This window comes from Polyodon spathula, chromosome 23 (assembly GCF_017654505.1).
Source record: "Polyodon spathula isolate WHYD16114869_AA chromosome 23, ASM1765450v1, whole genome shotgun sequence".
Lineage (NCBI taxonomy): Eukaryota > Metazoa > Chordata > Actinopteri > Acipenseriformes > Polyodontidae > Polyodon > Polyodon spathula.
In genome coordinates this window covers 20104882-20119585 of record NC_054556.1, presented here as the reverse complement: position 1 = coordinate 20119585, position 14704 = coordinate 20104882, and the positions used below count along the sequence as shown (strand labels likewise).

At 35.7% G+C, this 14704-nt stretch overlaps 1 protein-coding gene across 8 annotated transcripts in view; it reads left to right on the top strand.

The window, feature by feature from the left end:
- LOC121298328 (breast carcinoma-amplified sequence 1-like) overlaps window positions 1-5115 on the top strand; it is a 29852-nt gene extending 24737 nt beyond the window's left edge. For 4 of the 8 annotated variants that reach the window (XM_041225401.1, XM_041225406.1, XM_041225404.1 and 1 more), the window contains 5 exons: window positions 752-784; window positions 985-1119; window positions 1985-2044; window positions 3412-3669; window positions 4727-5115. In XM_041225401.1, coding sequence (XP_041081335.1) covers window positions 752-784; window positions 985-1119; window positions 1985-2044; window positions 3412-3669; window positions 4727-4807 — 567 coding nt within the window. In that variant the 3' untranslated portion in view covers window positions 4808-5115. The remainder of the gene's footprint in view (window positions 1-751; window positions 785-984; window positions 1120-1984; window positions 2045-3411; window positions 3670-4726) is intronic. The other 4 variants (XM_041225408.1, XM_041225402.1, XM_041225403.1 and 1 more) reach the window with 4 other exon arrangements.
- The last annotated feature ends 9589 nt before the right edge of the window (window positions 5116-14704 follow it).

The window sequence follows — 14704 nt, the reverse complement described above, 5'->3', positions numbered from 1 at the left end:
CTCTTCAACCCAAATGGATTTTAAGCATAATAAAGCCCATTGAGGTATGCATAAAGCAGATAAGAAACAAGACTATTTTAAATGCATAGTTTAAACATGGCAAAAGCAAAGGAGAACTGTAAACATTCTGTGCAAATTTATCAAGGTAAACTTGATCAGGACAGAGGTGCTCCAAATGTTATCCATTTAATACCAGTACAGAATGGCTGGGAGGGATCTTTGTTCGTCATACTGAATGCTGAACAATCCTGGGAGTCATGAATTGGATGTAGATCTACGGATAGTAGCCTTCCCCAAACACCAGAGATTAGCGGGTGGTTGAATACCTTTTAGTCACAGTACATACATGCATGCATAACATACCTGCTTTAAATATACAGTCACAGGCATCTGTATGGTCCTGCCAGGTTTTTGTGTTCAAGCTTTTATGAAGTTCCACTGGAGTCACCATAATTGTGCTAAAAGTACTCATCATCATCTGAAAGACACAAGAAAATCATCCTTCTTGGAATGCTACCAACCCACGCCCCACCCCACCACCACCACACACACACACTTTGTGTTTAATTAGCCATCTTAATCAACTAACAACTTTTAAATAGTCTCCTTTTTAAAAGTTTATTTTCTAACTTTGCATTTCTAAAAAGTAACTACACTAATGGCACTTGTATTACTGTGTTTGTCGTGCAGTGTTTTCAATGTGTTTGTTTGTGTCACTAAACCTTGCATCCCTGAATTACCTTTCCTACAGACAGTAGAGGAATCACAGACTGCAGTTGCAAAGGTATGTGAAAACGCTATTGTGTTTTGTCCAAACCCTACCTCTGGTCTGCTTATAGTAGTTCCCCATTTCCGCTTTCATTGCTTGAATTTATCACTTGCCAAAATGTTCCTTCTGATTTAAGATATTACCACTGTAGACCACAATGTCTTTTCAGTTCAGTCTGGCCCTTTTTTTTTTTTTTTTTTTTTTTAATTACTAAGGTTGAAGTTGACGCTCCAGCAACCACCTCTGTCACTTCAAATACTAAAACAGCAGAGAACTCAACTACAGTAGCCAAGGAAGGAGCTAAGAGCAAACCTGCCAAATCAACCTTCATGTCTTTCTTTAAACCGCTGGTAAGCAACCCAATTCCTGTTTACATGAAAAGGAAGCCACAGTCACAATGTCCCTCACGTGTGCATGCATCGTCTTTTTGTAACTTACCGTACATACTAAGGGTTTGGGTTCAGCAGCTTCATTAAAACAACTGCAGTTAGACTGTGTTTCAAATTGTGAGTGCTTTTGGTCTGGGTTTTTATACCCCACAAACAAGTACATGAAAAGCAACTGTTGTTACTGCAGTTTACAGATTGCTAATTAACCCTTAATTACACACTTGACATACTATATTAAGCACCTATGAAGTATTAATAAAGTATTTTATATAACAGGGGTGTTATGGTTCCAATGTTGAGTTGTATGCATTGTTTTCTGTAGCTGCTTTCAGGTACATTCTCTTGTTGAAAATAAATTGCTCAAATCGAAAACATTGAATTTGATTGCCTCCTTGCAAATCTGTGTATAGGAGGAGTTTCTGGTACAAACGACTACAATGTAACATACCCTTTACACAGGAGTTGAATTTGGCTGATTTATATAGTTTTTCATGAATGAATGAATACAACTCAATGTCTTTGCAATATAGCTGATGCATTGTAAAAAGAAGCCCAAGAAGCCTTTACCGCCATTATACAACAGCACTGCATATTTTACTGTATCCTTTTTGTTTATTTGTATTGGGATCTATTTCAATAATTTAAACAAAATTTTAGACCTAAGTCAGTTTTTATTTTATTTAATAGCTGGCTTAGTTATTGGTATCTGTATTTGTATTTGAAACGGTTTAGATCATTAAAATGGACCCCAATGTGTTTATTTAATTAACTGTGATAAACTTCTACAGAAAAGGAGATCCCTTAAAATAAATATTTGTGATTTTAGTCGGTCAGAGAGGAGGAAAAAGTTGCTTTGGAAGTAAATGGAAAGGATTCGGAGCAGACAGTAAGTGTATGACTTGTTTTCTCAGTGTTGGTGGTGGTTTGTAAGTAAACAACTAGTGCACAAAATCAAAACATGGCCATTTTTAATTTTTTTTTTTTTTTTTAATAAATAAAGTATTTACAATTGACAGGCAACCAAATTGAAAACACTAGTGAAAGCAATTTAACACAGATTGTATCCAAAAAAAAAAAAAAAAAAAAAAGAAAGATAGAATTGTAAGTTAATCATTTTCTGTGTGCAGTGGATATGAATGGTTTTGTTGTTACCAGCTCCTGCAAGTTTTATCATATGATTGATCTTACTTTTGAATTTATGGAAATTCAGGTGAAGCGTTTCAGGTGAAAGTGTTATCCTTCTGAGAAACTGTTTGCTGAACATTATATATTAAACCAAACTCCCCATTCTATTAAAAAATAAACCACAGAAATCCAGGCAATAGCAATACATTCCTGGAAAATTGACACCAGGTCAAACCCCCTTCCAGATTGAGAAGGGCCAGGTTTAATAGAAGTTTGCAGTTCCAAACATGGCACAATGAGTAGGGTTATTTCACCATGTTCTCACTTTTGAAGCTTTTTTTGTCCCTTGTATAAATTTGTTGCAAACATTGAAAAAGACTTCTAGCCAACTGCATTGTTGTTTAGTTTAGTATTTCTAAAAATAGCCCTACCGCTTGTATTAAGTGCCCCAATCCTTCTCTTTCATCCGACATTTGTTTGTTTGGTAACTTTCACCTAAATGTTACCTAAAGGTTACTCTAATTTAATGAGCAGTATAGTTAACTCTCATGGTAGTTAACTCTGACTAGAACATTTTACATGGCATTTTCAACAGATACGAAGTGATTTTGCATATTTAACCGTAAAACCATACCCAGGTATACATGCAGCAAAATAATATATGCCACCCACCAACAAGCAGTTAAATGTTCTTAATAGAGTTGAAAGGGACCGACAGGTGGTTGTCTTAATGGAGAGCTGACTTTTATAATCAAGGGAGTTTACTGGATTTACAAATCCTGTTGTATTCTGGTATCACTTTTCATTAAGTGTCTAATTACTCTGTATTTAAATAGTAATTACTTAGTAGAGGTCTACTTATACATATTTACAATGTACTTAATGCATTTTTTTTCATGATATAAACCTATTCCTAACCCTAACTCTAAACCTAACCCTTTTCTGATACAATTGTGTACTTACATATATCGGACAAAAAGATTTCCATATTAGGTAGATTGCAACTATGCATAGTAACATTGGAATTATGTATAAGCACACATGTATTAACTATGTAACTACTATGCAAATGCACAGTAATTCGAGACACTTCATGTAAAGTGTTACCTGTATTATTCACCTCTTAAGGCACTGGACTCCAAAAGCAAAGCCATGGCGCAGGAGAAGCCGAGTGCAGTCCCAGAAGCAGAGGAGAAAGCCCCCCCGCCCGAGGTTAGCAAGAAGAAGAGTGGGAAGCAGGAGAGCCTGCAGAAACCCAAAGCCATGGAGGCATCCCAGGACAGCAAGTCTGTCTCGGAGACGTCCCAGAATGGGGAGGAGATCACCAAGGACGCCCCCAGGAGGCTGGAGAAGAGACCTTCCATTGGAGGCTTCTTCAAAGGCTTGGTATGTGCACAACAGTTATTCTACAATGTTCCTGTTTTTTTTTTTTTTTTTTTTTTTTTGTAGAGCAAGGATTTGATCAACCTAAATGCTGGACTTTTATTGCATTTTACAGCACTGATGATTCAGCCGACTACTGGTTCATAACCAACCTATTTGTCTGGATAGTGCAGATTAATCAACGAATAAATCTATATATATATATATATATATTATAGATATATATATATAGGATATACTATATATAGATATATATATATACCTTAATTCAATTAATCTCAAGGGCCAGTTGGGAATCATTCATTTATATCATGAGAAGAAAGATCCCGCTGTATTTTTAGTAGCAATAACATAGTAAACCAGTAGAGGGCAGCAGACAACTCATGTACTGCAATACAAATAATATACCCATGCCAGTGTTGCCAGGTTGGGCTACTTCAAAAACACAGCCACGAGAAATATTAAGGAGTCACGGGTTGATAATGTAATTAGATTAGTGATATAACTAACTTTAAAAGACTGAACTGTTTGCAATATTGTTTGGGATACAGTACCAGCATTTGTATTTCAATAAAGGGATCAAGCTGTAATTCGCTTGTTGGTCTGGTATGAATGTTGATTTGTCCCTTCAGAGCTTCTGTACTTATTTGTTGGTAGTGTGGATTAGCTGTACTGGGGCTTGTAGTTTTTATCAAATTTATACTATTATCTTTTCTTTCGAAAGCTTTTTTTTTTTTTTTTTTTTTTTAATACATAGGCCTGCTTTTTAAGCTTGCTTTCAGTTAAAACAAATACTTAGGCTATTTTTGAAGTCACTTTGGGCTATAAATTCTGCAGAAATCTGGCAACCCTGTCCCATACCCAGTTCAGGAAGGCTGATTATACTATAGGAAACAGCCACACTTATTGGGGTCATTTTGGGATTTTGAAAATACACATGAAGTCATTTTGGGACACAGATTAAATAATAAGAATGTGTGTACAGAAATATCTATATAAATGTTGTAGTGCACTTGCGATTCACAGTATCATTGTTATTATTATGATTATTTTTCTTTAGAAACAGGGTTCTAAAAGGATGTCAGATGTTGGGGTACAAACAGACCCTGTGTGCATCGCTCCTGCTCAGAAATCAAAGTGAGGACAACCCAGGGAGCTGCTGAGAAAACCCCAAGAGCATGCAGACTGTGAACTGAATCTGTGCTGTGCACATCTGTATCTGATGACCACTGAAGTCAATAAGCAGCAGGGTTAAAGGGATGTGATTGTTGGATGATAAACACAGGATAAGGTTATACAAAAGAGGAAGAGAGAGTGGTTTCTGAAAAGGTAAAAAAAAAATAGGATTGTCTCAAAAGAAATGTAGTTGGTCTGTGGTCTTGATATTGAAAGTGATGGGCACACAATTATAATCAAATGTAAAGGAATGGATTTGGGGGGGGGGGGGGGGGGGGGCAATTAATTTTTTTAATTCCATTAACATTTTCATATAATTCTGGTAAAATAAGAAAAGTAACAATGTGAAGAAATAGTTTTCTTTTAACTTTGCTATAGCAAACAAATCATTGCTATTGTTAATCAAAACATATATATATATATATATATATATATATAGCTAGAGAGAGAGAGAGAGAGAGAGAGAGAGAGAGAGAGAGAGAGAGAGAGAGAGAGAGAGAGAGAGAGAGAGAGAGAGAGAGAGAGAGTCACCTTTTTGGCTCGCCACACAGGCTCTCACAGGTTCTTCTCCCTTCTAAATCACAACCCAACACACAGGATTTAACTGAAACAACGCTCACGCGCACTTTTAATAAGCAAATGAAAAACACAAAAACAAATACCTAGCTCCTACTCTGAGCACTAACTAAACACCAACAGATCCCTAACTAACGCACAGGACGGCTAGGCCGTTTACCTGACCCGAACATAAAACTTTCACAGGCTTCACACAATACCTTATTTTGAATACAACTACTCACACTCACTCACTCACTCACTCACTCACTCTCTCTCTCTCACTCACACACTCAACACACACACACACACACACACACACACACACACACACACACACACACACACACACACACACACACACACACACACACACACACACACACACACACACACACACACAGTCAGGCTCTCTCAGCAGCAGCCCTGAACAGACTGGCTCCTCTCTTAAATACCCTGCACCTGGCTCTAATTTACAATTACCACCAGGTGCAGGGGATAACTAAACAATAAAACAATTACACAATTAAACCCAATAACACCCAAATGTGCATTCTCACAAGGTTTTAGCAGGGAAGGATTTTAACCCCCTCCCTGCTATATATATATATATATATATATATATATATATATATATATATATATATATATATATATATATATATATATATATTCTGTATCATATTCATTTGAAAGAAAAAGTGTAACAAAAGCAGTAAAACAGGTGCAGTTCTGAGTTGTGTTTTTATTTTCAGAAAGAAATGGGGCATATTTATAATGCTCTTTTAAACTGTCCAGAAAATGAACAGCTATATTGCACTTTGTCTTCAGCTAACCTAAATAAAACAGCACTCAGTAACTCACCTTTGTTAGTCTGAAAGTTGAAAGCTGACGGTATACCAGAAACAGACCTGTATGCTAGGCTGTAATGCAACTGGTAATTTACAGTAACACATATACGCTCTTGATGTAATTTGAATCTCTTTCTTTTAGACATAGCATGTGGCTGAAGGAAATGCAAACGAGCAGTACAGTAATCAATTAATTGATCGTAGATCGGATTATTAATGCTATATATGCTTTATTATTAAAAAGTAAGAACTAAAAAAGCTGTAGATTATACAGGGCACCATGGTGATTAATCAATTAATGCTTAATTGAGGCGTGTAAAATAAAACCTATGGAGATCAATAAATCAATAAATCAATACATTGCTGCATCTCTACCAAACACTGAGTGGTGGTCGTGAGAGACAGATGATGAGCCAGAATGTCAGGGAGTTACTCAGTACTGAGGAGCTGTCAGGCACACAAGAACTTCAGCACACGCTGGGTCGTTATTGCCTGCTCTACTGTTCCTTCCTCGCATCCACATTCTTCAATAGCTGCTCTGGAAGGATTTAAACACTAGTTTGAGAAACACATAGCTTGACCTTTTTTACCATTTCATTTTTTTGTAATTCCGTTAAAAAGTTTTTGCGATACCCTGCTTTGATCTTTGCGTTGAATATTTGATTTAAAAAGAAACCGTGGTTTCATCAAAGAATCCACAGCAAACGATGTAGTAATTGCAAGACCTCTAAATACAGCATTGAATATGAAGCCTGCTGCAATGTGGATTTTTGAGAGAGGAGGCTGTAGACTTCCCAAAGATTTTCATAAAGTGGAACAATTCTTACCACAACCTTCTGAAGTTGGAATGGGTTAGTTTAAGAGCATGGTTTGTTGCTACAGTTCTACCATGTTGTACAATGTTTTCAATTATAAGGTATAAGAGGAAAAACTGCAGCCCTCCAATACTTTGATACAGTGCTGATATCTAAGACTGCACAAATTACTGATGTTTTGAGAAGAACAGTTGGAAAAGTGAGAAGAAACATACACCTTTTATGATTTCAAAGGACGTCTTCTAAGATTATGACTTTCTAAGTACTTTCTAAGTAAAACCAGTTTGTAATTCCATTTCTGTCATATCCTCCTGCTATCTTTTAGTAATCACTGATTACTAAATTTAAATGAGTTGGAACTATAAAAGTGTCTGATTTTAATGCAAACAATGTAATTCTAGATAAAATGGCCTTTAAAATTACCTGAGGGGCTCAGTTCAAGATTAGCTTACCTCTAGTTTTCTCAGATCATTGTAAAGATCTCCTAGTCGATGAGGATTTCTACCATCTGTGCACCAATGACATCTTCTTTAGCTGATCACTTGAAAAGTAATGGGTTTGTGGTGCTCAAGCTGCACATCTGATAAATGACCTTGTGGTGTGGGGGGTGGCTGTGGCGAAGGAACTTCATTGGACACTCCGAACTGGGCAGAAAAACAGGAGCACCATTTTTTTAAAAGGTAATAGGTTTACATCAGGGGTGCCCAATCGTGGTCCTGGAGGGCCGGTGTCCCTCCTGGTTTTTGTTCCAACTGTACACTAAATTTCTTAATTGGACCAATTAAGCTTCTAATAAGTGCTTGATTAAGTAATTTAAGGGACAGTTGGAACAAAAGCCAGGAGGACACCAGTCCTCCAGGACCAGGATTGGGCTCCGTTGCTTTGGATAGTCTCTTCTCCCCATTTTGTAATCTGACTAGCTGCTTGATTCGGGTGTCATGCACTAGAATAGCAGCTGTCCGTTTTGAATAGCTGGTATAGCACATTTAGTTAAGAAGACTCCCATCTTCCATACTAAGAAAGTGTTGAATACTGGATGTGGTTACTCACAGATGTTTTGGACAAGGCTGTAGTAGTAAACTGAAAAAAGCACAATCCTGTAGCACCACAATGTAAATGATGTGTTATTAAAGGTTACTATATGTATGATGTGCCATTTTAAATGAATACAGATTCAAACCACATAGGAACAAGAACATTTATTATTGTACTAGATTTGGCTTGGATTGAACCAAAGCAACGGGTCATTTAAAGTGACACTGGGTTAAAGAACTTTACAACTACAAAATAAGAACATTAACAATGATTTGTTGATTAGGCTCTCAGTATTAATTAGCTTCTATCTCTTAAACATTATATCAACATGTTGGTATACAAAAACATTAGCCTTGTACTGTACTTAAAAAGAAAAACAACATATATTAAGTGCAGTTTACATATGCTTCCTCCAGGGGGTGACTTCAGGTAAGTCAATTGACTCCATTGGTAATTTTGCGAGGGCAGACATGTCAAAGGGGAAGTTAGAAACCGCCAGCATAAATATGTACATATAGTTTTAACTGCAACTGTTATTAATATTTCATATTGCTCAGTGTAAAGAAATAATATATTTGTTTACTATAACTAAACAGGTGAGTTGATTCAATAAACCATTACAAGCCCCATGTTATTTCCATGTGCTATGGAAACATTCAAATCAAGCCTTCAGGGTGTAAGGTATATATGTGGCTTAACTAACATTCACACAATTTCACTTTTTTTTTCAATTAAGATCATAAGGAATGCCATACACCTACAATATATTCTATTAATCCTGTCATTACTCCTATTAAACCTGTTATGGAATAACACTTTAGATGGCTTTTTCATTTGTCTTGTTGAATTGTGGCTTGCCAAGAATTCCTACAAGCCAAAGGGGGTTATATGAAGGGCTCATATATTACATTATACCTTAATTGTATATTGTATTTTTGTTGTAACAGCCCAGGACTTCACACATCTGATTTTGAAATAAGATTGGTCCATGTTCCTCATATCAAAACGAAGAAGAAACACCTTCAGCCCTTACAGAGGCTCCAGTTTTGTAAAATAAGCAGTTGTGTTTTTATCCTTTAACAGGAGTAAATGAAGGGAGGGAGCCATTTAAGTATGCATGTCTTGCATTGATGAATAAAAAGCAGTAGTCTCTAAAAATGAAAAATATTTAATGAGCACGGGAATCTCTTCATTTCACTGTCTTTGCTGCTATTAGTTTTTAGTAAGCTCGACGTAAGTAGTCTAAATTATAGTTTGTTTTTTCCTATACAGTGCTCCCTCAGTATTTCACAATGCAATAACTCATGGTTAGTCCATGTTGGTCCTCGGTATGGCTAGAAAGTGAAAGGGAATCCAATTTTAAAAAGCTTGAATGACAGTGAATGTTGTATATTTTGAAGGGGTGCAGCCTTAGGACAGCTTCAAAGGAGATTCCTGTATTTAAAAAGCTCACATTCCTGTAGCCAATGCATTTTACATGTTTTGTGTTCCTTTGACTGGATCCAATAAGGGCATGTCTGTAATAATACAACTATCACAATGGAAACCGCAGGACTGCTAGGGCTATTGAAAAGCTTCAGGACTGGCTGTGCATTGATGAGCAGTGACTGGCAGCATTGTACTCATTGCCAGAACCTATTAAGCAGAATAGAGGTTATAACGGGCGCTTCATTCTTTTTTTTTTTTTCTTGGTATGTTTTGATAAATTATGTTCATAATATAACAATCTCCCATTAATACACTAAAGACTTCTTCGGTACTCAGCAGTACCCTTATTAATAGTCCACAGCCTTGAGCTTGTTTATTTAATAAGTTCAAGTTTTGCAAAAGATATGGTATTTTTGTTGAGGTACTTATTATGACATAATTAATTAAATAAATACATTGTTAATGTCTGTTAATTGCATTTATCTTATGCAACCACTAAAAATAAAATTAAACTATATGGTCAATTTTAAACAACAAACTAATTAATATCTGGGTGTGCTCTTGTCAAAATCGCGGTTACGGTATGACAGGAATAAGCCTTATTAAAATAATTCTGTGTGTGATGGCAAGGAAGAGGTTTTTTTTCTTCTTCTCAACTGCAGCCTAGATTTTTACCATTACCAAAATATGTATAATATAATCACTGCACTACATACTGATTAAATAAATTAAAGATTATGCCAAAATAAAAATTGCAATGCTATGCCAACTACTAGCTAAAATTATTGAAAATATTTTTGTAGTTTAAATGCCAGTGTTGCAGCATCAGTTTTCTAATACTGCATTAGTATCACTGCACTTAATGGGCTCCACTGTGTCCTGTAAACATCTCACAGGATTCAATGTAAGCAGAATTTGTCATTGGAAGTTTTCAACTTAAATCATTTAAAATCAGTTTCTATTGAATTAGCAAGTCATTACTAATCAATATAACACATCAATTGCTGTTTAAACACATTTTACCCACTGAATGTTTTGAGTTTGTCTAATGCACTGCAAGCTCCCATCTACAGTGCACACTTTGCTAATAAACATGTTGGGATTAGAAAGTGTATGAATTAACCTTTGTTGTAAATTTAAATGTTTAAATAAATAAATAAATATATTATAAATAATGTGGATTAAATCCTCACACTACATACAGTTAATAGACATATTAGATTGCATTATAGCAGTCACCTGCTTATTGAGACATGTCATGTAATTACACAATAGCAGTATTTCGTTTTTATTTAATCTGCTTTTATGAATAAAATAAAGTGTTTCTTGATCGAGACTGTTGTTAAAGGAGTGCTAAACACATTTTGTAAATTCATTTTCTTACCTGTTGTTAGCGCTAGCACCATTATACCTGGTCTACTGGTTATTAAGCAGCAGTATATTTTAATTCTTGGGCCTTCGAGTTCTCTAAATATTGTGCACTGTACAAAGCAAATAACCAAAAGATCACAATGCCAAAAAGTAATAAGAAGTGGGAAGGTTAACGCTCCTTTAAATACAGCAACAGCCACGAATATAACCATGTATTATATTTATACATACAGGCTTGTTATAGTAATGAATTATAAGCTCAAAATGCCTTTTTCAGTGGTGGGTGAAATTTGTCCTTTGAGTAGCCCTTGAATGAATGTGGGCTTGGGTGCCCCAGCTGACACTCTCTTTAAATCTGTACAGAGTAGTCAACAGGAACTCGCTTATCTTGTCCACCACTTTGTAAGAATTATACTGAAACTGAAAACAGCTTGCCCCTAGGCGTTGTGGTTTGTAGATCAAATATCCAGTATGCATTAGTATTTGTGTGTGTGTGTGTGTGTGTGTGTATATATATATATATATATATATATATATATATATATATATATATATATATATATATATATATATCTCTAATATATATATATATATATATATATATATATATTATATATATAATTGAAAGGAGGTATAAGTGCAGCGTAAAGAAATTTTTAAAAAATTATTTGTTTTGTTTATACATAAAAGCTACATAGAAAGAAAAAAAAAAGCTGCATTTCCAATCTCAATCAAAACAGTCATTTCTTGTTACCAAATCCTCAATTAAATCAAAACTATGGCGGCGCCATAGGCATTATAAAGCAGAACTATGTGCCACCATACCTTTGGATTTGATTCTGGTCCAACTGATCTCCATAGTAAATGCAGTGACATGGTACCACAATTGCAATACTATTTTGACATAACAAAGCTTTAACATGTTGCCACTGTGCTACTGCACTGGAATAATGCTGTGGTCTGCTAATGGTTCTGCTAGGGTTATACACTGGTATTATAATGGTATACCGATTGTACTTGTCTAAGGGAAACTATCCTATGCAAAGAACAGTCACACATACACTTAGAGACTTATATAATAAGGACAGTGGCTCTTGAATGGAAAAATTAGGCCATATCACAGCTTGGTGATAAGTAGGATCCACAAACAGTGGTCTTTAAGACCCACATAGTTCAGCAAATAAGTCAACCAAAGTTCAAGTCTATTTCTTACCACCATACTGATAGAGTGACAAATAACTACTGGCAGTCCTCGACCACAACACAGATAAATGAGTGTGTGTTGAGAGGAAACAGCTTTAACAGAGGGGTTAATAAAGCAGGATTGTAAGGATGTTCACCACCAGAATAACAATCAGGGTGAAATTCTGAACCTTTGAAACAAAGTGTCAACTGCCTGATGATTTTGCTGAATATTTTTTATATTTATTAGCTTGAAACTGAAAGCCCAGGACCTGGAATGAAAAATCCTCGACTGGCAAATTAAACGAAAGCAGTTTTGCATTGCCCTGCCAGGGAAAAAAAAAAGCCTTTAATCTTTTAAAACTCATCACATTCATTTATATGATTCATATCAGTTAACATCATGAAGCCAGTCACTGGAAGAATGTATTTTGAATAGTCCTGTCAGAGCTCATTTGCTAAAAGTAATGAACCAGAGACACAAGCTGCACGTTCTATCCACTGTTACTTGCACTTGTATTATCCCAAGAATAGGTGTGACAGCACAGTGATTACTCAGAAACACACCTACAGTAAAGGTTAATAGCAAGTATAAATTACCAGTGACAACCACCAGATGGCCCAGTTTCAATGTCATTCCAGTAAAATGCTGCTAGTTCTTATATTCTGCAAAAATATACAGTTGTCTCCATACTGTAAAATACTTAAGTTAAAATTTGTAGATAGATTTCTAGATCCTTAGTTCTCTACATTAGTTAGTACATTATAACCCAACCTCATTGTGCCTCTCTGAAAAAGTTTCATAAAGGTCACAAAGACCCAATGTGAAGAAAAAAAAAAAACAGAGATTGTTTTTTGGTGTTTCTGTTTCGTTTCCATGCGCTATATTCCTTGGTTACAGGAAAGCCTGCTGATCACAATTATTTTCCCAAGGATAGATTATGAAAGAATAAAGAAAACTTTAAGAGCCATTGAGGCCTGTATCGAATGAAAATTATCATCTTTATCTTAAATGTGACACACTGCTACTCTCCTGTGGATGTTTTCTTGAAATGCCTGTAACATGGGGGTGAATCCTCGTGTTGGCTCTTTCACCGCTACCTCTAATCCAAATTGTGTCAATGCTGGCAATGCGTGGTCTGCAGAGGGTTCTGCTGTTGAAAGGTATTCATGGTGAAGTCATTGTAAATGTAGAAGCAGCACACCTGAAGAGGACATTAAGGGCTGGGGTTAGAGAACAGGTGTGTGCACAACCAAGTACATACAATAAAATGTATAAAAATAAAATGTGTACCAAAAAAACTACCCGAATATAAAGCCTGTGTAATTTCTGTTCTTTCAACCAAAAAAATAGGTGTTTAAATATACAGCAGTGTAGCAGGTGATCTTCCGCAGTTTATGCAGGGACATATGTAGTGGGGTGGCTGGCTTTTGAACTCGTATGCAGTATTTGAGGATCTGATGCCCCCTAGTGGAGGATAAAGAAATATCTAATTTCTCTGTCTACATGAGAACAACCTTATCATTCCATCTTCTACTGCTTTAACATTTAGAAACACCACTTTTTTTCCTTTTGGTTGTTTACACCCTACTGGTAGGTAATAAGTCAATAAGCTCCTATTCATTCATTCATTCATTCAAGAACTTTGTTGTGCACCATCTAGACACAAATTGAAATCATCTTTACTTTTTATTGGTGTGTTTTAAAGCTATTGCTTTAATTCGTTAGAATAAAGACAGTGATAATATTGGTGGACCCAGCCCTTTTGTATTTGATCTTTGTGTGTATTGTTTCTACACGGTTTGATCATGGGCCATGCATTCCACTGAAGATGTTCAGACCCCCACAAACAAACTTCATTCTCAGTATAGAAAATATAAAATAGCCGAGAGAAAGCAATCATGAGGGCTCACCGTCATATTCTTTCACATAACAGATATTTAAAGAATGCGTCCATACAAATTTATTTAAAGCCTTAAATTAGTTTTTAAATAACATTTAGTGTTCGGGAGACTACTTGAACAGTCTAGAAACATTTCACGAATATCCAACCTAATGTATTTAACCAACCCATAATTAGCGTATGGTTTGAAGCTTTGTAAATGGAGACCCCAGCTTTGTATTGTGAATGCAGGGTAGACTCCTGTGTTTGGAATTATAAAGAACATTGGACTCCATTTCTGACACCCTGTAATGATGACGCATCGCTTACTTAAGTAATGTGAAAAGAGATCCAAATAACACTTCCTGTGATTATATCTGCTTCATATTTTCTTTTTAACTAACGTAACTGTAATTTTTATTTTCACTGTTAACAACTTTTTTACACTTATAACTTTAAAATCTGTTTCAAAGCTCTTTTCAAAATGACTGCACTAGTACAGTGGGGTTTGAGATCTGTCCTTTAAATCAGTGCAGGAAGCGATTAAAAAAAAAAAAAACACATAACAAGTGGTCTGGCTTTTCTGTTCCGTACCACATCATGGGCCGTTATTGCTGTGTTACCTGTTTGACAGTGCGGGCAATAATCCTTACACCTTACAAGAGCAGCCATTTTGAAAAGAGCTTTCAAACAGTCTTTAAAGTTATAAGTGTAAAAAGTTCCCAGGATGTTAACAATGAAA